The following is a 23,550-nucleotide window of genomic DNA, read 5'->3' as shown; positions in this document are numbered from 1 at the left end:
TTTTGAAAAATTTAAATGAATTCATTCTTTTAATTGCATATTTGCAACAAATGGATTCTTTGATTAATAATAATCACATATGAAGTACTATTAATGAGATGGTAATGAAATTTTTATTTGATACTCATGTTATTTGCGGAATTAAATTATATTGTATTAACTATTTTGCTAATTTAATAACATCAGGGCTCGTACTGCGCATTGAGGGGTAGTGTTAATAGTGTAGGGTTTCTGCTGACGAATGCCTAATGCCATACTTAGAGTTAGCCAGGTTCGAATCAATGGCATTGATCCGGACTTTTGATCTGCATTATAATTTGATTTCCGCTTTAGTCGAGTGATGACGTCCAGAGACTCAGACATTTCACTTGTCGTGCAGGGAGTGCACCATCACTCTAGAGGATGTTGCACTACAGCTCGGCCTCCCCGATCGACGGGAATACGATCATGGGCGTAAGTTCAATCTCTAAGCCGGCTGCCCTTTGCTATGACTTACTTGAACGCTCACCAAGGAAATTTGCCAGTTTGAGGTTTTTATGGCTAAAAGCCAAGTGAGCGGAAATTTGCCAGTTAGGGGTCCGCAGTGTTAGCCATGTTGTATTGCAAACTTTGCCGGACCACAGATCCTTCTGCGATGAACATAGGCGGATGCCTCATATTGCTGCAGTCGTGGGCACTTTACCGGATGCCATTGTTGGCATCCATTAGTCACCAATCATATGTATTTCCACTAGCTAATAGGTGATGAAATTGTACTCGTTATAACAATTAGTTGACTTTTTCTCAGATTATATTGTTCTAACAATTTGTTTTCGTAGATGGAGCACTAATCCAGGTATTAGGAGGTCATACAAGATTCCGATATACCGTCTAATATCGAGAATCGTGCTGGAGAGGGGGTAACTTTTTCCAATATCAATTTAATTTTATTATTTTATCTCACTTGACCCTCGTTAATATAACAATGTTATTAACTATGCAGTTCATTTGGATATCGTATTTTGTTCCAAAAATTATGGCGGTTATTCCCTCATCTTCCCACATCCACTCAAACCTATGGTGCATTAACGCACCCTTTATCAATTTTCAGACAATAGAGTGGTATCATGGCGATCGAGTACTCTGGTAGTTCGGTTGCATACAGTATATCCTGACATTGCTAGTACGATTGAGGGAGATCCATGGGATTAACAGGAGGGGGAAGCATGGAAGTGATTGAGGAGAAATGCATGAAGAATATATTACGATGTGAAACAACTGGTTGGGGAAGGTACCTCAGATGGATCGTGCTTTAAATCTACAGTCCTCGTTAGAGTACATACAATGGTACTGTGAGATAGGGAAACCATTTTTGTTTGATGGGTGATCAATGGTAGTCCCTCCACATACGACACGAATTAGACAACCCTTTCCATATCTGCATTATGCACCAGAGCCGGAGCTAGAGCCGGAACTACACTCTGAGGATAGTTCTTATCATCCAGATTTGGGGGGCGATTACTATTTCCTGGGCTCATCAAGCCACGGATATCATTCAGAGTTTGATATCTTCAGCCCACTACCACCTCAGTACTCTAGTCATCCCTGCTTGTATCCACCTCAGTACTCCGCTCCTTCCGGCCCATATCCACCACTATACTCCACTACTCCTGGCCCATATCCACCGCCGTACTCCACTCATCCAGGCTCAAGTTCATTGATGGCGTTTGAGATATGATTTTTCGTCTATATTTTGCACACCCACACATACAGATGAAGAGAATGTTGATCGCCGCAATCGCCTGCAACGTGAATGTTAAGCTCCATAAAAATATACCCCTAGAACCACACCATCAAACTATCACTTTTAGGGGGTTTTGTAATATAAATAACTTCATATTTATGTAATGAATTTTTTGCCATTTTATTTATCAATTTAATTTATTTTTTAAAAAATTTAAATAGTCAACTTTGTATTTATGTAATGATTTTTTTTACCATTTTATTTATCAATTTTATGATTTTTTTACAATTTAAATAAATAAATTTTATACTAACTTTGTAAGTCAAATTAGATTAACTACAATAAATTGTAAACAAATTTTAGATTCAATCCTCTCAACATGTAATGAACAACATCTCAATTTCTATCTAATCGCGACGATTGTCCAATATGGTAGTTTTAGAGCAAGCATTTACTCTGATTATAATCGGCTAATTTGTATACGCCACACAGCTTCCCGTCGGATTTCTCTCTAATGGCCATTCCGTTATGGATTCTAGATGATTGCAGACGACCTTTCAGGTTCCTACGTAACCCTTTGTTTGGGACAAGCTCGAAGGTCATCGAAGGAACCTCCTACGTTGATAAGTCAGGAAGCACGGGGAACTCGTTCTCCCATACACGCAATGTGCCCTCGAGGGTGTACACTTCATCAATAAATTGTTCTACATTAAGCGAAACTTTAGCACAAGCTGCCATGGCATGTGTACAAGGATAATGAAGTGTCTAAAACCTCCTGTAATTGCACTGTCTGTTTCAGAGATCAATTCCATAGGACCTAAGTGGTATACCGGGTCGACCATCGATAGTCTCTGTAACTCGAAACGTTTCATTACGTCATGAATATACTTCTACATTTGTCGACCTCGCCATCTGATAGTTTGCAACCATTGCATCCCTGGCATCTTACACAAATACATGTCTCGCATTCATCTGGTTGACTTGTTGCTGACTCATTCTTGGTATCAACGTAGTCAACCTATAAAATGTAGCCAAGAAGACAAATAAAATCAGAGGATTTCGTGTTTTTAACAACACAACGTTGATCACCTCTACCAAGTTTGTAGTCATTTGACCGTAACGAAAGCCCTCGTCAAAACTTTGAGCCTATTGTCACGGCTCCGTGGTACCCAACCATTGTTGGAAAGTTGTGTTTGTCTGACATTCCATGTCACTCTCAAGTTGAGTCATCCTTTGCCAGAAAATGTGTGGCTCTAGCTCGTGCATTGTGTATGTATTAAGAAAATATAAGTTAAAGTCTCGCTCTAAAACATTAGGTTATATATTGAAAGGATAAAATTATTTTTTACCTATTCTCACAACTTGTCTCCGCTAGTCTGCACTCTTATAATCTCGTGGAAGTTAGCTGCAATGTGTCAGATGCACTAAATGGATCTCCATGGCACACCGGAATGCCTAATGGCGGCAACATTTCCCTCTATCAGAGATGATGTAAATATTATAATTACTAATAACATACCTCCACAGGTTTGTAAAGAAGAATTCCCACGACTCCATGTTCTCATTATCTACGTTGGCAAATGCAATCGGGAACACGTTCTTGTTCCCGTCTTGAGTAACCGCAAGAAATAGGATATGTGTATATTTACCGTATAGCCATATCCTATCTACTTGCACAAATTACTTGCAGTAGAGAAATGCACACACGCATGGATCAAACATCCAGAACATTCGTTGCAAAAAAAATTTCCAAGTTGTAGTTGGTCATCCGGGCTGTAATAAGGTCGTGTTTGTAACTCAATGACAGTCCACGGTACGTACTCCCGCATAGCGGCTATCCATCCCTGTAACTTATTATATGATGCATCGAAATCTTCGTACAATTGGTCAATTGTCATCTGTTTAGCTATCCATACCTTCCAGTATGATACTCTATACTGGAATTGTGCTTGCATTTCGGCAATCAGTACCGAAACTTTAATGGTTGACATGTCTTTCTCCATTGGCATGATGCATATACAAATAGTTTTGGAATCAAGTTTTTGATGATATTTTGTCATACATGTTGAAGTACATGTGTGAGGCCCAACAAATATTCGTAGCTTCCACATCTGCGACTTCTGGATAAATACAACTCGTATCCGCCAATTGTAGCCTTCCACCGACCTCTAACACTCTCCAATATATAATGTCGGTTTAGACACTGTGACTTTGTTGTCCAATGATATATTCATGCTATACTCCTTAATGGAAAATACACAATTTTCCTTACTTTTGAATCTCTGGCCTACAAACAACTCCTTAAGATCGGAATATACGGCTATCCAGTGAGTAGGTAGTATTTCAGGGTATTTTGGGAACTTGGCCGCATGCACCGCATCGGGGTCTGTGTACCCCAAGATTATTATATATCATAATACAACGAATCTAGTTTTCGATTAAAGATGCGTTAATGTTTCCATTCTTATTCACACATTTGTCGTCAATATCATCCGGGACCTCGTCCACGTCGAGATCACTATCACTATCACTGTCGACCTCGTGATTAGAAGGATCACGACTATGGTATACATCATCACCAACCACATCAGTCTCGGGTGCAGCATTAAGATCAATGTCGATTCCGTGTATAATTGATTGACTTTTAACGTACGATATCAGAACCACCATACACGACTCTTGAGCTCCATTTTCTTCACCTAATAGAGTGGGACCTTCAGTTGGCTCCACACCAACTAACTCAGCAAAAAAACTGAATCGGTGCATTTTGGTTGCTTCGAGTCCTACAATAAAGAACGACTATTGTCTCTACTTCTTCATCGTCTACAAGTTCCACTTCGGTTAATTTTATAGGATCCATCGAAACTTGAAACTTGTAGAAAAGTTTCGAGATCCTTCTCCTACAACGTCTATAAAATTTTTCACTAATTTTCCTTCATATCATCAAACGAGATATTTCTATTAAATCTCATTGCTACTTGTTTGCGACATTCAAATATACATCCCATAGTTGTTGTCAAAATTTCTCCATTGAAATAAATGCATACGAAAAACTGATTCTCCATTTTCAATATTAGATTTGGTAAAAAAAATTAAAATTCTCAAAACATTTTCGAATAGTAAAAAAGTTACATAAAATTTTTAATGGAAATTTTTTCATTCAGAAGCTAATAAAACTAATAACCTAACAAAATAACTTTCAAATAATAAAATTACTAACAAAACTCTAAATTCTATTTAAAAAGAAATAAACTAAAATACCTTATCCTTCTTTTTGTTTTCCTTTCTTTCTTTCTTCTCCCTATCTTCTTATTTTCGTTCTGCTAAATTCTGTATTTTCTGCTCATTTGATTTTCGAGGAAGTATATATAGGGAAAAATAAAGCATCAGTCATGCCTGTAGGCTCAACCAGTCGCGCCTGTCAAATGGGCCAATTTTTTTGTGTCACCTATTAATGTGAAAATAAAACTTACAAAATAAGCCTTTATATAGACCCAAAATCTCATTTCCTTTATTTTCTTAAGCATTGTAGGATATGAGATATGTGTATATATAGACTTATTAATAGGTTTGCGACTTGTTCCTAGATAATGTGGGATTACTTCATTAAATTATAATATATAGACAATATGTATATATAGACTCGTGAGTATGTTTAATTATAAAATTAAATTTAATATAATTGTTCAATAAAAATTATGATTTTTTTGAAGAAACGTAGATTATGAAATTTAAGTTGCCAATATGTTGAATTGATTTTTTCTTAAAATATATTTTTAAAAATCATAAAGTGATTGTATTTATATGATTAATAATAAACTCGATGCCTTTTTTAATATTTAACTATTGTATTTAAAGTGATTGATTTATATAAAAGTGCGAATCTAAAGTCTATATCTAATATAATAAATAAACAAAGTTAAAAATATATATCTTATTTTTAAAATTAGTATTTAAAATTAATAATTTCCACGTTGTACACTAGTTAAAATCTATATTTGACATACTCAAAAATTAATTTTAAATTTGTCTTCTAAATGTATATTTAAAATAGTTGGGCTGCACTTTAATTTGAAGGTTTATAGTTTACTTTGAAAAGAATTATGATTTAAGGATAATGTTTTTTCTTTTTTCTTGCATAACTTTTAGCTTTGTCGTTTATCTTATATGATTTAGAACTACGTGTTAGAAATTAGAGTTCAACACTTGTCACAAAATCTAGAGCTGATTTGAATTTTTATTTAAATATTGTTGAATGATTAAATTGAAATCAATGGGTTGGCCAATTTAATCATCAATCTAGATGTTACAATATCTATCTTTTTTTATTTAGCCACACCAATAAATTTAACAAAATGATTCTAACAATTAGACTTCTATTTTAAATTCAAAAATAGAGAAACTAAATTGTTTGAAATAAAAAATGCCTAAATTCTAAACTTATCAAGAATACTGAAACTTCAATCTATTTTAACAAAAAAATAAGAATATGTATGGACGAAAACATAAATCAAAATTTGTCTATGCTCAAAGATAATAGGGGCATACTCTTCCAAAATCTTTAGGACTTGAAATTGTGATACTCAAAAATTGGTGAATAAAAAGATATAAATTAAATATTTTTTGTTTTTATCTAAATAAATTAATTATTTAAGCACAATAGTGGGAATCCTTTATTCATGAATCTAAATATACACATTATCTATATATATCACAATTTAAGGAAGCATTCTCACATTGTCTAGGAAGAAGCTACAAACTTATTCATGAGTCTATATATACACATATCTCATATCGCACATTACTTAAAAAAACAACGGAAATAAGACTTTGAGTTTATATAAAGACCTATTTGTAAGTTTTATTTTCACATAAATAGGTGGCACCAAAAATTTTAAAAAATGGCTTCCAGTTGGAATTTGTTTTTTTGGGTTTCTCCTGATAAAGCATTTTACCAAAATCGACTCATTTTCGTATTTTTTCAAAAAATTAGCTTATTTCTATATTTTTTTTTAAAAATAGTTTTTTGATAATTTATTCTAAATATATAAAGTCTAATTAAGTAATAACAACAGTAAAAAGAACATACATGATTAGGTAAATTACTTCTCTTATTGTCATAAAATAATTATTAATAAATGTAAAATTTGTGTATTTTATTATTATTTTAATTAATTATATTATATTCAATTAATTAATAGCTAATTAATATCATTTTGTTATTATCCAATAATAGTTAGTAATATATTAATGAATTAATATTTTAAAGTCAATTTAGAAATATAATAAACAATAAATTATAGGTTTTTAAAATAAATAAAATTTAAATAACACAAATTTAAAATTAAATATAAAATAAAGTAAATTTAAACTAAAAGATAAAATGAATTTAAACTAAACTGATACAAGTATAAAATATCAAAATAGAAAATAATATGCAAGTAGTAACAATTGATGATGTTTTCAGGTAAAAATTTTTTTATTTCGATTTCGTTTTTAGGATAGGTTGATCAATTTTTATCTCGGTTTAATAGGTTAATTTGGTTGTTTATCGATTTTAAATCATACAATTGAATTGACCAAAAATAGACTTATTTTATATTATTTTAAAGTATTTAAAATATATTTATATTTTATAATATATAATAGATTTACAATCATATAAACCCAATTCAATAATTTGAGGTTGGTTAACCGAAAAACCAATTCAACCGATCAAATCAAAGTTAGTTTGGTTCGTCAATTCTCAATTAAAATTGGTTGGATTGGTTTTCTCATGTTAAAGTTTATTTAGAAAAAATTGACTGAACCAACTGATTAAACCAATTATTCTCACCTACTATGGAGGTCTTTGCATCGGAAATCAAATTACATTTTGACCCATTACTCCAAAATATGCAAATTAGTTACTGTACAATACATTAAAGAGCAAACTAGTTCTTTATATTAAAATTTTCATCAATTTCTGTTGTTAAAAATTAGTGTGGCTAACAAAAATAATTATTAAATTATATGTGATGTGCCACGTGTACCACATTTTGACATACAATAACTAATTTTTAACAGAAAAAATAGAATTTTAAATAGAGTGATCAATTTGCTCTTTGATTTAATATTTAGGATTAATTTACTTATTTTTTAATAAAAGGGTAAAATGTAATCCGGCTCTTAGTACAAAAGCTTTCATAATACTTTCACCAATGTTTTAATTATTTTCACTAAAAAATATATATTTTTAAAATTTAATTGATAAATTGGGTGTGATCCAAACTCATTATGCAAAAATGTTTTTTTTTTCAATAAATTTCAAAAAAATAAAAATGTTTTCTCATATTTAAGACTCCAATTCGATTGATTTAGTTAGCAATGGTAGAAATCTTAGATCTTGAATAATTAAATTCGAAATTTATCACGCACAATTTTATGTGTAGGTCTCTCAATCCCCTCATACACCATTATCATTGGTGGGGTTTAGCCCAACTTTTTTGTTGGCTTGGAATATCACCAGATAATTTGATAATATATTGTAATCACTTAAATGGTTCACCATTTATAATGGGCCATTAAACATGATATCAAATTCATGTCCCGAATTTTGTTGGATATAAAAAATCTTTCCATTCTCTAATATATATTGATAAAAATTAATTGATCAATAACATGTATTACAAACATGTGAAATTAAATTAATGAATTAGGTTGTCATTTAATGTAAAGTAGTCTATTTGGAGGATTATCTGTTCATCGCATAATTTCCATTTTTGATTGGGAGATCATCTAACACCCCAAACTGCAGCCTTATAAGCATTACAACAACCATTATTCGACTCTCTCCAGAAATTGTCATCATTCCACTTGCTTGGCCGAGGAGGTTGACAAACAATATTCCACCATGAACACATAGATTTAGGGTAAAGTCATAATTTTTTTTAAAATCGAAATTAAATTATTTATTTTTATAATAGTAAGAATGTAATTTATCATTTTAATAGCTTATATCTTTATAGTTTTTAAAGATTAAATAAAATTTTATTATTTTTGAAGGGTCAAAAGACAATGTAACCATTACTAATTTTAAATTTTATAAACTATAAAGAGATTTAAATAACAAAATTTCCATTTGGGTACCCCTGAATCCCCACTGCGTAGATCCACTATCAGAAAGGTATATTCGAAGCCTGTAAAGAAAACAAAGTTCATCCCTTAACACGCAAACATTGGTCAAAGTAGCAACTATCGAGCACCATTGCATTCCTTCTCTTCAAAAGCTGCCACCAAATAACAACAAAAACAATAGCCCAATCAGAACATCACATAATCTATTTTTTTTATGATCACAAATTTTCTTTATCTGTTTTACGAACTATAATAAATTTTGTTCGGCCAGAAGTGATATTTAAAATTGTTTATGAGTTGGGTTATTTAATTAAGCTTAAAGATTCATTCGAAAAATGAGAGAGTTTGGGTAAAAATATAAATATAAATTTAAAATATTGGTTTGGATAAAAAAATGAGACACATTTTCTAAATGAGCCAATCCTCAAGTAAGATTTTTTTTGTCTTGTCCCAATCTGGATACATGTCTTTTAGAAATTTGTTGAGAAATATTTATTTTAATATTTTTAGTATATTTAATATATTAAATTTTTTAAATTTATTTTATATAATAAAATATATATTTTTAAAAATTTAATATGGATGGGACTCGGGTTTAGCATTAGGCTCATTTTTGGGTTGAGCGGACCAAAATTTTTTTTATCTAAACCCGACTCAGCTCATAAACAACTCTAGTAGTATTCAAATAAGGCTCTCTTAACAACGATGACTCCAGAATACGTATGAACTATAATTCCAAAAATTGAAACTAATGATTTATAAATAGTTATTTAAATCATATTGGTACAATAATCGTTTGATAAATTTATAATATTTAACAAAAAACAAGTATCACCCATTATGGATGAACTCAGTACTGAATTTTAACTCCTCTTTTAAGTATTATTATAAGCATACGAGTAATTTTTCTATCATATTCAAAATTTTAACAAATAAATAAGGTCATTATATAACACCAATGAGATCATGATAAAGTTTGAGATTAATTTAAAATTGTTTTCATAATTTGAGGACTTTTACTGAAATTAACCCATTTAATTCTATTTTCACTTCTTCAATTCTCATAACTAGTCTTGATCATGGTGCAGTCACCCGCCTGAAAAATGAAAGGGTTTAGACAAAAAAAAAAGTTTGTTTAGAAAATAAATCAGTCTCGGGTAAGCTTTTTTTGACCAAGCACGACTCGAATTTGTAAAAAAAATTATTGTTGTTTTTTTACTGTTTTGTTGTCATTTTACTATTATATTTTGTTAATTTTGTTATTATTTTAAAACCATTTGCTCACTAAGTTACGACTAACTTTTTTCAATAGATTTTCAATTTAACATATTTTAATGTATTTGATATATTATATTTTTTAAATTTAATTTTATATAAAAATAATATAAAAACATTTTAATACGAGTGACCGGGCCAAGCTTAAATCTAAAATTTTGTTACAACCCGAACCGATCCGGCCCGAGCTGTGATGACCTCTACTCATAAGACAGACCGAGACCTATAAACAAAATCTTTCACGTTTCCTTTTTTTCAATTGTCATCTCTTCTGAATCTCGGCCAAACAAGCACGAATTATTGTTGAAGGAAAAAAAAAAATTCAATGATATGGAATTGGATAATAATGTAAAACAAAAAAGGTGAGGGAAATTATGAGAGGAGAATCTAGCGATCAAATGAGATGAGCTGGAATCTCCATCGCCCAACAAAAACAACACTGGCGTCGTTGATCTCTTAAAGCATTCACGTTTGGACAAGGTTTTTCCAGCAGGCGCCTCAGCTTCAAGCTACTCGATAGGTATAGAGATAGAGATAAAGATAGAGATAGAGATAATCATCATGATCATGATCATGATCATCACCAGACTTACCTGGTGGATGGCTCTGATGAACTGGGAGATGGTGCCCCTCCTGAATGGGCTTTGCTGCTTATCGGTTGCTTGCTTGGACTGGCTTCCGGTCTCTTAGTTGCCGCATTCAATAAAGGAGTGAGTTCTCTTTTTTTTTTTCCGCATTTATTTCTTCTTTTGGATCATTAACTCTGATTTGCTATCTACTTCTATGAAAATGAAAATGTAGCTTCTATAAGATTATCTTTTTTTAGACCTTATACAACTTCTCTATGGACAAATTTCTTCAATTAGTTGCATGTATATGGTCCATACTCCATACTCTCACTATTCTTTTGCAACTGCAAATGTAAAATTCATTTTATTTTTCTATTGACAAAGGCAATGAACATTTGAAGTTTTTGTTAGCTTTGCCGAAAACCATGCTATTCTTTTCCCCATATTGATGACTCAAAAATTTGAACCTTACATCTCTATATCTAGAATCAAAACTTTGTTTCATTTACCTTTTCTCAGCCAATGTTGGCTCCCTTGTTATTTTGATTCTTGCTTTGCTAATGTAAGCTGCTTCCACTGCAGGTTTTTACTGTAGCTTAAGTCCATACATGATAGTTGTTGTCGTTTTGTGCTTAAATTGCTTTGTATTACTCATCCAGGTTCACGTCATACATGAATGGGCATGGGCTGGGACTCCAAATGAGGGTGCAGCATGGCTTCGTTTACAGAAACTGGCCAACACTTGGCATCGAATCCTTTTGATACCAGTCGCTGGTGGAGTCATTGTTGGAATGATGCATGGTTTACTTGAGGTATTGTCTCAAATAAGGCAATCCAGTTCTTCACAACAACAAGGTTTTGATTTGGTTGCTGGGGTTTTCCCTACAATAAAGGCTATCCAGGCTGCCATAACTTTAGGCACTGGTTGTTCTTTGGGTCCTGAAGGCCCTAGTGTAGACATTGGAAAATCATGTGCCAATGGATTCTCATTAACGATGGAAAACAACAGAGAAAGGAGGATTGCACTTGTGGCAGCTGGAGCAGCATCTGGGATTTCTTCAGGTACACCGCTTGTGTTATAACAAAGTTTACAAGTTTGCAACTTCTAGATAAGCTTTATGTTGATCAAAGTTCCCCTTGATGAGAATGCCTTATAATAGTGGCCCTTCACAATATTACACGGGCTAATGTGAATAGTCTTTAAGTATCTTTGTTTCCCCTTATATTGTTATGGAATAATGCAATTTCAAATTCATTTAAGCAGCCATTTTCATATTTTTATTTATAAGCTGAAAAGAACAGGCAAGAAATCTCTGCAGAAACAAGAAACTGTACATATCATGTGGATTTTGATATTAGCGCAGGTACTACATATTGCAATTCCAAGGTCATATAAGCTGTCATTTTTATATTTTATTTAGAAGCTGAATGGAATAGGCAAGAATCTCTGCAGAAACAGAAAAATATACATATGCGTTATTAGTGCAGGTACTCTATTATTTCTAAGTCTATTTCTGGAAGAGTTTGGTCCAAGGGGTTTGTATTTATGTATTGCCATGCCTGCTTGGGGTGTCAATCTAACAGGAACTAGTTTCTTAATAGTCCAGGGTATCTTGTTATTTGAAGGATGACATCACCGGGTGATGATGGGCCAGGCTACTAGGATGTGATGTACTCAGTTTTTTATTTTCATTTAGATGATTGTCTTACTTCCAAGGAACTTATCTTCTCTAATAATACTTCATAGCTTGTACGTGATAAGCAGAGCCAGATTGAGGACTTGTGTATTGGCCATGTTCTTTGATTGTCGCAAGATAATCTCTAGTTTGTTGCCTTCCACCTACCTGCACCCCCAAAAAATAATAAAGTGGTTGATCTATTAATTTCATTTTGAGGCTATATTTAAATTGTTTGATGAAGTGGGTTGATATTTAACTTTCAACTTTTCTGCCATCTTCAGGTTTTAATGCTGCTGTTGCTGGTTGCTTCTTTGCTATTGAGACTGTGTTAAGGCCTCTTCGTGCTGAAAACTCCCCTCCATTTACAACTGCGATGATAATTTTGGCCTCAGTAATCTCATCTACAGTATCAAGTGCTTTACTTGGGACAGAACCAGCTTTCACTGTGCCATCATATGATTTGAAATCTGCTGCTGGTATACCTTCCTGAATGAAATTTTTCTTTATTTTAGGGATTTTGGTGTGTTTCTCGTACGAGTTACATGGTGTGACAGCTTCTGATATTTCTTTCACACGTAATTTATTGTTTGACGGAGGGGATTGATGAATGTGCCACTCCACTATCGATTCAGAGCAATTTCATCAATGTCTTGTTCTGATTGCAAGTCCACTGAACTGATTTTTGAAAATTAAAACATTCAAAGACCATACTTGGTTTTCAAATCTGACTGTGAGTGGCCAATTAGCATGTGATTTCAATATGCCTTTTCATTTCAAAAGGCATGCTCTCCTGGTTGTTTAGCTTTTCTACCTTAATAGGTGAAACGAGGTTCATGGTAAGGGAAGATGTGATTAGGAATGATTGCATATAAAGGAAAAAATGACAATACTTAAAAATATTTATTTGATTTTACCTTGCAGAGCTACCATTATACCTGGTATTGGGAATGTTATGTGGCATTGTAAGTGTAGTATTCACTCGTTTGGTTTCTTGGTTCACAAAGGCATTTGAGTTTATCAAGGAGAAATACGGACTTCCTGCTGTAATCTGTCCTGCTTTAGGTGGTTTTGGAGCTGGAATGATAGCTCTTAAGTATCCTGGAATACTGTACTGGGGCTTTACAAATGTCAATGAAATCGTGCATACTGGGAAGACTTTATCAGCTCCTGGAATCTGGTTGCTAACCCAACTAGCAGCAGCCAAAGTTGTTGCCACTGCTTTGTGTAAGGGGTCTGGACTTGTAGGTGGCCTTTACGCACCAAGTTTGATGATGGGTGCTGCGGTTGGTGCTGTGTTTGGAGGTTCAGCTGCTAAACTTACAAATTCAGCTATTCCTGGAATTGCTGCTCTTGCACAGCCTCAAGCATATGCACTGGTAATTATTCATGGGAGTTGCTGCACAAATATCTGTTGAACTTGGAAAATACTAATCAATTTCATGTAATCTGATTTTCATACATTTAAGCTTCCACTTTAGGTTGGAATGGCTGCCACATTAGCTTCAGTTTGTTCAGTGCCCCTAACTTCAGTTCTGCTGCTCTTTGAGCTGACAAAAGATTGCAGGATATTACTTCCTCTCATGGTGAGTTTTAAAGTGGTCTTCCTTTCCATATTTTCCCGGGAAGTAACTAGAGTATGATTGTAAGTATAATAGCATCTACTATACCAGGAATATCAATGAACCTGATTATTGCAATTGCTCAGAGGAGAATCGGCGAATATACTCTTTTACTAATTTTTTAATAGTAGGCCTAGTTTCTTCAAGCAAAATGAAAAAGTGAAAATGCTCAGTTTAAGTGCAGTCCAACTTTACTGGGATCAAGTTTAGTGACTAACCAAGAATGGAAACATATTATGCACCGTGACTGTAATTTTAGAATCGAAATAGAAATTATGTCTTCTTTGTTATTATATTGTTTTACCACAAGATTTTTATAGCATATCTCATTTTTTATGGGATTGCTTATATAGGCCTTAGAGGATTGCTTATATAGGCCTTAGAGCTTTGCTTTACACTTTTGAGTAATTTCTTGGAACACCATGTCATGGGACATTGTCTAAATATTTCCACGTTCTTAATTCCTTGTCAATTTGGCATATAGGGGGCTGTCGGATTAGCGATATGGGTTCCTTCTGTGGCTAACCAGAACAAGGAGACTGAAATATCTATTACAAGGAATTTAGGTAGAGGTTATTCTTCCCTTTATGCTGCTGAGGAACTTTCTGACATAGAAAAGGCTGCTAACCACGAAGTAATAGATGAAGATCTGCTTCTCGAAGATTTGAGGGTAGATTTTTATCTTTTTGTATTAGAAACTATTTTCAAAATGATTAGAGTTTTTTTTTTTGGTCTTAATTGGTTGTTTGAGCTTCATTACCTTTAGCTTATTCAAATTTTTTTCTTGACTTGATGAATTCTGCATTCAATGCTTATTTCCAGGTTTCCGAGGCCATGTCAAAGAAGTATTTAAAGGTATCAATGGCTGTTACTGTAAAAGAAGCAATGAAATGCATGCATGACAGCCACCAGAATTGTGTACTCCTGGTTGATAAAGATGACCTTCTGGAGGGGATTCTCACATATGGTGATATTAGACGGTATCTGTCCAAGAAGCAAAGTGATGTCTCCATCGATGATTCAACAGCTCTGGATGTATGTGATGGCAGCCAACCCCCCTTCTCTCTCTCGTTTTGAATAAGAAATTAAGAAATTAAGAAATCTATACAGGTGAATACATGTCTTGTTTCCTCTGTCTGCACTCGAGGGATAACCTACCGAGGGCAAGAGCGTGCACTTTTAACATGTTATCCAGAAACCAACTTGGCCATTGCCAAGGTGTTGATGGAGGCCAAGGAGATAAAGCAATTGCCAGTGGTGAAATCTAGTGGGGAAGCCCGTAAAGGAAGGAAGCGAAGAATCGTTGGTGTTCTTTATTACGAAACAATATGGAACTGCCTTAGGTTCGTATTTATGTTTTCAATCTGTTTCGATACAATTTTTGTATTACTACTTTATTAGCTATGATATGATGTGGTATAATGTTGAGTTTGATGTCCATGCAGAGAAGAGATAAATCATAGGAAATCAGTGCATCAGCAAAGGAAAGAGAATAATGTGGAGGAGGTGATGAATAGCCATTAGTTTTGACTTTTTTTTTAATGTATTTCAAACAATATTTATTTAAATAAATTATAATTAAAATCAATTATTATACTGTAGAATCAAACTAATAATGGAATCTATTTTCGAGTAAAACTAGAATAGTTTTAAAGAGTATGAGAGTATAAAGCCTACCATGAGAGACTTGGGTCAAAGTAAATCTTGAGACAATCCACACATAACTTTATACAATGTGAGAATTGAACCTCAAACATTCTTAATAAAGTAGAGTTTTATGGCCTCAACTTTTACCAACACCACCAAAAGTTAACAATTGAATCCTTGAAATATAATTTTTCATTAAAACCCCATAAGAGTAGTTGAATGATACAAGAAAAATTGATGAAGACGTATCATTGTCATATCGCTTATCTATTCATTAATAGCTTTCATGAAAAATTATTTTTTTTGAAAAAAAGAAAAGAATTAATAGCAACTTTCAATTAGAAACTTGATTTATGAGAGTTAATTTAACATTTAGATTATATATTTACATTTTTTTTGGCTTGATATAAAGTAATTAATTGAGACTTGTGTTTCAAGAAGTAAGCATGAGTGTAAATCCTTCTTGCATGCACATTAAATTTACTTTTAAAAGAACTGCGGGAACCAAATTGGAAGAGGATTTTGGTATGCCATTTTAATAATAATAGTAATAATGTATTCAATCATGGGGGCCAATTTGACATTTTTGGCAGGCCGCACATTTTAGGCAACAAAACAGCGAGTGAGAGAGAGAAAGATAATAACAAATGACTGGACTACCAAAAATAAACAACTAACTACAAACATTAGTTTCCCTCGCAGGGCAGCAATGGCGTCTCCATCATCGAGATATCATCATCATCAAGTGAATGCCCTATTTTCTGCCAAAACCCAAGTTGCCCTCTACTACTCCCAGCTTTTGTTCCAACACTATCTCTAAAACCAAACACCCTAAAAGTCTACCTTTTCAGGGCAGTCCGATGCTCTATGCCCAGATCTCCCACAGTTGAAACATGAACCTCCGAAGTTTCTGCACAAGTTTATGAGAAAGGTCAACCTCAATAAGTGGTGGTGCCTGTGTAATATATCAATTTCGGACAAAGTAACCAAACATCAAAATACATGCACCACGGGGAGAACATAATTCAACTCGCTCTTCATGCATGTACCCTCTACCATGCATGATAACATAAGTCCAGTAGCTCTTAATCAAGATGACAATATATATATATGGTGTGTGTGTACTACAAATATAAATAGATACAAGGGGTAAAATAGTAATTTTAAAAGCTGGGTCAGGTCAGGGCAAAGCAGAGCATGCATTTACCCACTCTACCACAAGCATCTACTTTTTTATATATAAAAAAAATTCCATTCGGAGCAGACCAATGCAAACCGGTGGAAGAGCTTGGGTTTCGACATCCCTACTCCTAATGCATGTACACTCTACCATGCATGACTAAAATAATTCTTTTTTAAAACCAACTATTCCACCCTTTCTACCTTTGTTTAAGACGAGGACAAGAAGTCTGCAGTGTAAATTGTAGAATGAAAGCGGCAAAATTAGTGACTATTGCTGGCCTAGTATTTGATATTAATAATCACATTAGATGATCTTGATAAAACTGAGTACTGCATGTATCTTATCATACAAGATGTCATAAAACTTGGAACAAACAAAAAAGTCCTAATTTTATCATAAGAGAATAGGAGGAAAAGACATGCCTGTCACGGGCGGGTGACCTAGTTGATCTGCTGCCACTACCAATTAGCCAGTCATCCCTACTGCTTTTCGAAGCCCGGGACCAGCTACTTCTTCCACCTTGGAACTCATTGTCAGAATCTCGGCCATTACCCCAACCCCTGGGGGTCCTTGAACCTCCTCTCCGTTCCTTAGAACCGCCTCGTGGAAAACGATCCCTGCTAGAAAAGCGATCCCTGCTAGAAAATTTGCCATAAAAATCACTTGAGGGGCCGTCATCTTGCAGAGGAGGCAACTGCCAGAAGAAATAAATAGACGAGATCAGCTTAGTATCGCGCAAGGTGGCTATGGCTACCAAAGGAGCAGAGCTCAATTAGATGATAGTAATATAATATAACCAATACAAACAACAGTGGTCAATATTGAGCATCAACCTTAGTGATCTTTTTGATGGTGTTTCCCGGTGGTGTTTCCTTATCCAGCAACTCTCTTGCAATCTCCTCAGGCAGATCAAATACTGCTCCTTGAACCTGATAATAAATACATTCTTAGGTCTTGAGCAAAGAAATTACTTAGTCCAAAAAGAAAATGAAAAAAAAAAAAAATCCTCATACGAACCCTCTCATCTGCAATTAGATGTATTTTCCCAACTTCATCAGCAGCCGCAGGGTAGACATCAGAAAGAAACCCAGTGACAGACCTAGCAGTCAGGACCCTTCTAGAATAAGTGGAATCTCTTGTCAATTGCAGTGTTACATATCCCTGCAACACATGTACCGATCAGACAATAGGCTAAGAAAATTTATTGAAACAAATAAAAAAAGCCCAAACATAACAAAGATAAATTCACAGCCACATGATGGCAATTGCATCTGGTACATCCACAATTGGGATAAACATGACACGACTAAAATCTCATTCACAAACAATTGCATTCTTACGAGTCGTTTGTACAGTTACAACCACGTCCTATAGTTCTATTCACTGTCTTACTCAATTTTCAATATTCCAACTCAACCAACATAACAAAAAGGAGACCTGGAGTAATAGGCTTTCAAGAAAAGTAAGCCACTAAGAAAAACAAAAGTTCTGGTTGGCATGGAGACTCGCTTCATAATCCCCCTCCCACAAACTCTTGCAAAGATTTGAACTTTGAACCTTAAATTGGAAGCCCTTAAATCAAGCACTAGGTTCTCCTATGAGCAACAAGCAGACTTCAATGTAATTTTGCAATCAACTGCTCCAAATAAAATTAAAAGCAAGATAAATTGTACTATAGTTTACCTGCTCATGGCTAATAAGAGATCGGGACGAAGGAGGAGAGGAAAATCCACTTAGGTGTGCTATCGCAGCAGCAAGTGCACTTGTCCCTTGCTCTTCGATTATTCTTTGAGCAGTTGGGGTAAAGAACTTTATAGACTCAGGATGAACTCCATTTAGAGTTGCGATTATTTGCTCAGCTGATGACTCTAGAACTTCTTCCATAGATGGGGGACTAATGAACTCAAACCTACATCCAACATCACGTTCAAGAGATTTGACAGTCCTCCTTTGGCTGTTAGTATACATTAAAATTGCAGAACCTTCCTTCCCTGCTCGTCCAGTTCGTCCAGAGCGATGCACAAAAGTCTCTGCATCATTGGGAAGCTCATAGTGGATAACCTGGAGAAAAAGGTAGTAAGTGCAATGTTCTTCTTGACATGCCATTTAGAGAGCACATTCAGCATTTTGAAACTAATGAAAGGTAAATAATTGTCATAGCTTTCCATATATGATAATATCTCAAAACTTGGAACATGAAAATCAGAGAAAGGAAGTTGGAAAAATCAGCAGACAAGCTTATGAAAATCAACATATCATGCATGTCCATTTTTTATACTTCAGTGACACATCTTTCCCACTAGTTTCATAATATCAAATATTAATAAATCTTCTTTTAAGCTTAAGAAACTAATTTTGCAAGTAGAATCAAAGGCAAAAAACAAGAAGTGGCAAAAGCAACAATCAAATGGAGCCAAAAATAGCAATGGAAGACCCAAAAAGAATTATAGAGTTTAAAAAACTAAAATATATTCAGGCAACATACTAAATCAACATTTGGAATATCAAGTCCACGAGATGCAACATCAGTGGCAACAAGCACAGTGAATTTTCCTTGCCGAAATCCATTCAATGTTCTCTCCCTCTGATGTTGAGATATATCCCCATGCAATGCCTCAGAAGCTATGCTACTTGTTAAAGCCATAGACACTTCATCAGCATCTCGTTTCGTTTGTGTAAAGACAATGGTTTTCCCACCCTTTGCATAAACCTGAAGATTAGATAAAAATTCAGTGCTTCAGTATGTTGGTTCTAAATGAACTTGAAGAGTGTTTAACATATGGTAGCATAACATCGCAACCACGTTAGTGAGCAAAATGGTAAAACTATTTCCTCTAAGGAAAGCTTACAGTCAAAAGTAAAGATATGGGAAGCAACTACTACATTTGATAAAAACATTAAACAAAATGATACGGGGATGGTGAAATTTTATGCAAAAATTCAAAACAAACGGAAGTATTTCCACAAAAAGAATGAAGTAAAAGGATTTTGTCTTTACTCGTTAAAATTCTAACCACTAAAAAGAGACATAAATGAAGAAGAAAACTTATTAAATATAAAAGAGATCTTCATTGGTAGCTTCAATTTATAGCAAAAATACAAGGAAATACTGAAACCAATGACACAAAGAGAAGATATATTATTTACTGTTATAAGATCACTAAGAATGGTCCGCTTTGAAGTTGCAGTGGCTGATATTGCATAAAGTTTGATCCCTTCAGCAAGTTTTTCATCTCCGTCTCCAACCTGTGAAAGGAGAAATAACAACAGCTTTATGGAAGTACTTTCAACATAATAACAGGAAAGGGAATATTACATAGAGATGAAAGTACCAAGTCAATATTTAGAGGATTGTCCAAGTATTTTCTTGCCAACTTTTTAACCCAAGAAGGCATGGTTGCAGAGAAAAGCATGCTCTGCCTCTTTGATGGTAGATTTTCTAAAATCTCTTCAACAGCCTCCTCAAATCCAACAGCAAGCATCTGATCAGCTTCATCAAGGACCAGATATTCAACTTCCCCCAATCTGAGGTCTTTACTTTCGATCAGATCAATGATTCGACCAGGAGTTCCGACCACTACATCAACCCCACGGGAAAGAGCATTTCGCTGCAAATTATAAGAAACCCCTCCATAAACGCAAACCGTGTTCAAATAAGACGCCGACTCCTTAATTTCTTTCTCCACTTGTTTGGCTAACTCCCGAGTCGGAGCCAAGACCAAAACTCTTGGCAGCCGACCCGACACCCTAAAACAAGAGAAACAGATATGAGAAAACATTAAGAATAACAATAACATTACAAACTAGAGGGCTGCAATGCATTATAAGGTATGCTACCTCCTTGTACGTTGGCCTTCATCTTCAGTAATTTGTTTAATTATAGGAATCCCAAAGGCTAATGTCTTGCCAGTTCCAGTTTTTGCACGAGCAATGATGTCTCTACCTTGCAGTGCCGGTACCAATACAGCTCTCTAAAATCAATGAACGTATATACATAATAATATTAAAATCGTATTAAAGAGAAGCCCTCAACCCCAAAACTCTCGTGGTTATAAACAAAACAATGCCATATCCAACATAAATATTACAAACAACATAAGAATTAAGCATAGCAAAGTTGCATATAAAGAAAAAACCATCATCTAAAACACAATAAAATAAAAGAAAATTTACCTGAATGGGGAAAAGGTGAGTGATGCCACGTTTGAGAAGTGAATCAACGAGTCGCTGAGGCAAACCCAACTTGGAAAGGTCGAGTTCATCGTCGAGGGTAGACTCAGACTCGAACCCACTCCCAACCTCACCCTCGGAGTCATAAACGTCGTCGTTTTCTTGGTGAAGCGAAAGACCCTCGAAGGCTTGTTCGCTGAGAACTGAATTGGGAGTGGCAACGGCACGAGGAACAGAAGAGTGGTTAAACCCACCAAGCAATGGCCTCCCACCGACTACCAAGGCGTTGAACTGAGACTTAAAAGTAAAGGGCAAAGAGAAACGAGAAGTTGAAGGAGTGGGTGGTGTTATCTTTCTTGTATTAGCGGCAGAAGAGGAGACCTCCAGTGATGGGGTTTGATGTATGGAGGCCATTTCACCCTCTAAGTTTAGTAGTAGTAGAAGAAGAAGAAGATAGGCTTTAAGGGGGCTGGAGATATTTTGGAAGGAAAAACAATGAAGGGATGTTCAGATACTATATATAGGGGGCGGCGTTGAGTGACGGAGATAAGGCCACACTATTTCCCAAATGAATGGCTTCGCTGCACTCCACCTCGCTCTTACTGGCTTCTGCCTTTTATCCTTTTTATAACAGGTATTATACCTTAAGCTTTAATTATGTACAAAACAATGGTTTATTTATGCTTTCAGTCCCAATATTCTACACAAATTTAAAATTTGGTACTTCTATGTCAATGAAAAACACTCTCAAAGAAATGACCTCAAATTAAATTATGCGTCATTTTTTAATTAAAAAAATGTAAACAACACCTAATGTGTCTAAACCATCGGTAAATTTATATTTTGATTATTTAACTTCAAAAAATTATAAAATGGTCACTAAACTATTTGAAAAGTTTCATTTAAGTCATTAGGCTATTAAAATCGATATTGTGTAGCTTTCTTTGTTCTCACCACCTTCACCAAGAGAACGCTCGCATTCTCCTTCCAGCCTACAATTCAGATTTTTGTCATGAAACAGCTTTGAATATCACGAATTTGCTAACTAAAATCAAATAGCATTCTTCTTCAATCTCCAACACTGAACTTCAGATCAACTTGGATCTAAGATATGTTATTCTACTCGTCGATGGGTATTGATCCTGTGTCGATCGTTGAATTGTCACTTGAAACTTACTAGCTATACTTTTTTAAAACAATTAACAACTCAGTGACTTAAATAAAAACTTTTGAATAGTTTAGTGACTTCAATAAAAACTTTTGGATAGTTCAATGACCATTCTGTAACTTTTTATAGTTACATGACCAAAAGGTAAACTTATTAATAGTTTTAATATTTTTTTGTGCAGCAAAATTCTTGGAATTTAAAATTAAAGGACTAAATTTCAAATGTGTGAAGAGTGTATGAATTGAGAGCATTAATAAATATATTTTAACAATTCAATTATTTAGCTTATTGTGAAAATTCAAAACTAATAATATTAACAATTATTTTTATTACCCAAACCATAAAACCCAAATTAAGTAAAAAAAAATAGTATTTTTATCTTCATGTATCAAAATGAATAATTTTGACTAAATGTAAGTATCATATTAAAAATATGTCAAATTTGAGTACCAAATAATGTATTAAACCTTTCAAAATACTGCTAACGTGTCTTACGATCCCATACTCAAAATTAAAAACCTTACACAAGTGTAATATTAGCTAAGCGATAGAAACCTTACACAAGTGTAATATTAGCTAAGCGAGTCGCAAAATCCAATTTAATAGACATCCTTTAATTATTAAATTAAAAGAATAAAAGAAATTAAAATTTAAAATTAAAAGACTAAATTCCAAATATGTGAAAATAAAAGAATTGAGGGCAAAATTAAATCTATTTTAACAATTCAATTATTTATCTTATCAATATAAAATAAATTTGAAAGGATTTAATGTCTTCATTTTGTGAATTCATAATCAGCTTTTATTATATGGATAAATTACATTTAAAATCATTAAAGTATTAGTAAGATTGCATTTTGATTATTCAACTTAAAAACAAAAAAATAACAAATAAAAAAGTTACAAAATGTCAATGAATTATTCGAAAGTTTTCGTTTAAGTTACTAGATTGTTAAAATCGTTGTTATATAGCTTTCTTTATTCCCGCCGTTTGCATCAATCAAAAGTTCTCATACCCCTTCTTTTCAATGATTCAATTTTTTTCATGAAACAACTTTGAATTTGACGAATCCACGAATCAAAATTTAAAAAACTTTCTTCTTTGATCTTCAACACTGATCATCATATTGACGTATATATTAGGCATGTTCTTCTACTCATCAATGGATATTGATCTACCATATCAATCGTTAAATCATCGTTTGGAGCTAGTTTCCTGAATTAAAAAAACCCTTAAAAGTCCAGTGACTTAAATCAAAATTTTTTGAAATTAAGTGATCAAAATATAAATTTATTAATAATTTAGTGATATTGAATGTATTTATCCTTTTAAAGATTTATGTGTTAAATAAACATTGATGTAGTGATAAACTACTATTTTTATGTGTATTAATTAAAGTG

The 23,550-nt window shown here is 33.8% G+C and overlaps 2 protein-coding genes across 2 annotated transcripts; one reads left to right on the top strand and one right to left on the bottom strand.

The window, feature by feature from the left end:
• The first annotated feature begins 10,566 nt into the window (after nt 1-10,566).
• On the top strand, nt 10,567-15,635 carry LOC108477346 (chloride channel protein CLC-f-like). The gene is made up of 9 exons (XM_053020918.1): nt 10,567-10,824; nt 11,343-11,745; nt 12,644-12,838; nt 13,284-13,738; nt 13,841-13,945; nt 14,466-14,651; nt 14,804-15,016; nt 15,092-15,324; nt 15,427-15,635. The coding sequence occupies exons 2-9, from the start codon at nt 11,475-11,477 to the stop codon at nt 15,503-15,505; spliced, it is 1,737 nt and encodes a 578-aa protein (XP_052876878.1). The 5' UTR covers nt 10,567-10,824; nt 11,343-11,474; the 3' UTR covers nt 15,506-15,635.
• Nucleotides 15,636-16,137: 502 nt separating this feature from the next.
• LOC108479392 (DEAD-box ATP-dependent RNA helicase 3, chloroplastic) lies at nt 16,138-21,618 on the bottom strand. Its single transcript, XM_017781956.2, has 10 exons — nt 20,985-21,618; nt 20,649-20,782; nt 20,144-20,558; nt 19,959-20,057; nt 19,297-19,521; nt 18,495-18,872; nt 17,829-17,972; nt 17,645-17,740; nt 17,234-17,505; nt 16,138-16,538 (listed from the first exon to the last, which is right to left on the bottom strand). The coding sequence occupies exons 1-10, from the start codon at nt 21,393-21,395 to the stop codon at nt 16,460-16,462; spliced, it is 2,253 nt and encodes a 750-aa protein (XP_017637445.1). The 5' UTR covers nt 21,396-21,618; the 3' UTR covers nt 16,138-16,459.
• Nucleotides 21,619-23,550: the final 1,932 nt, after the last annotated feature.

The sequence above is a fragment of the Gossypium arboreum genome, chromosome 11 (genome assembly GCF_025698485.1).
Source record: "Gossypium arboreum isolate Shixiya-1 chromosome 11, ASM2569848v2, whole genome shotgun sequence".
In the NCBI taxonomy this organism is placed as follows: domain Eukaryota; kingdom Viridiplantae; phylum Streptophyta; class Magnoliopsida; order Malvales; family Malvaceae; genus Gossypium; species Gossypium arboreum.
This window is presented reverse-complemented; position numbering and strand designations above follow the sequence as displayed.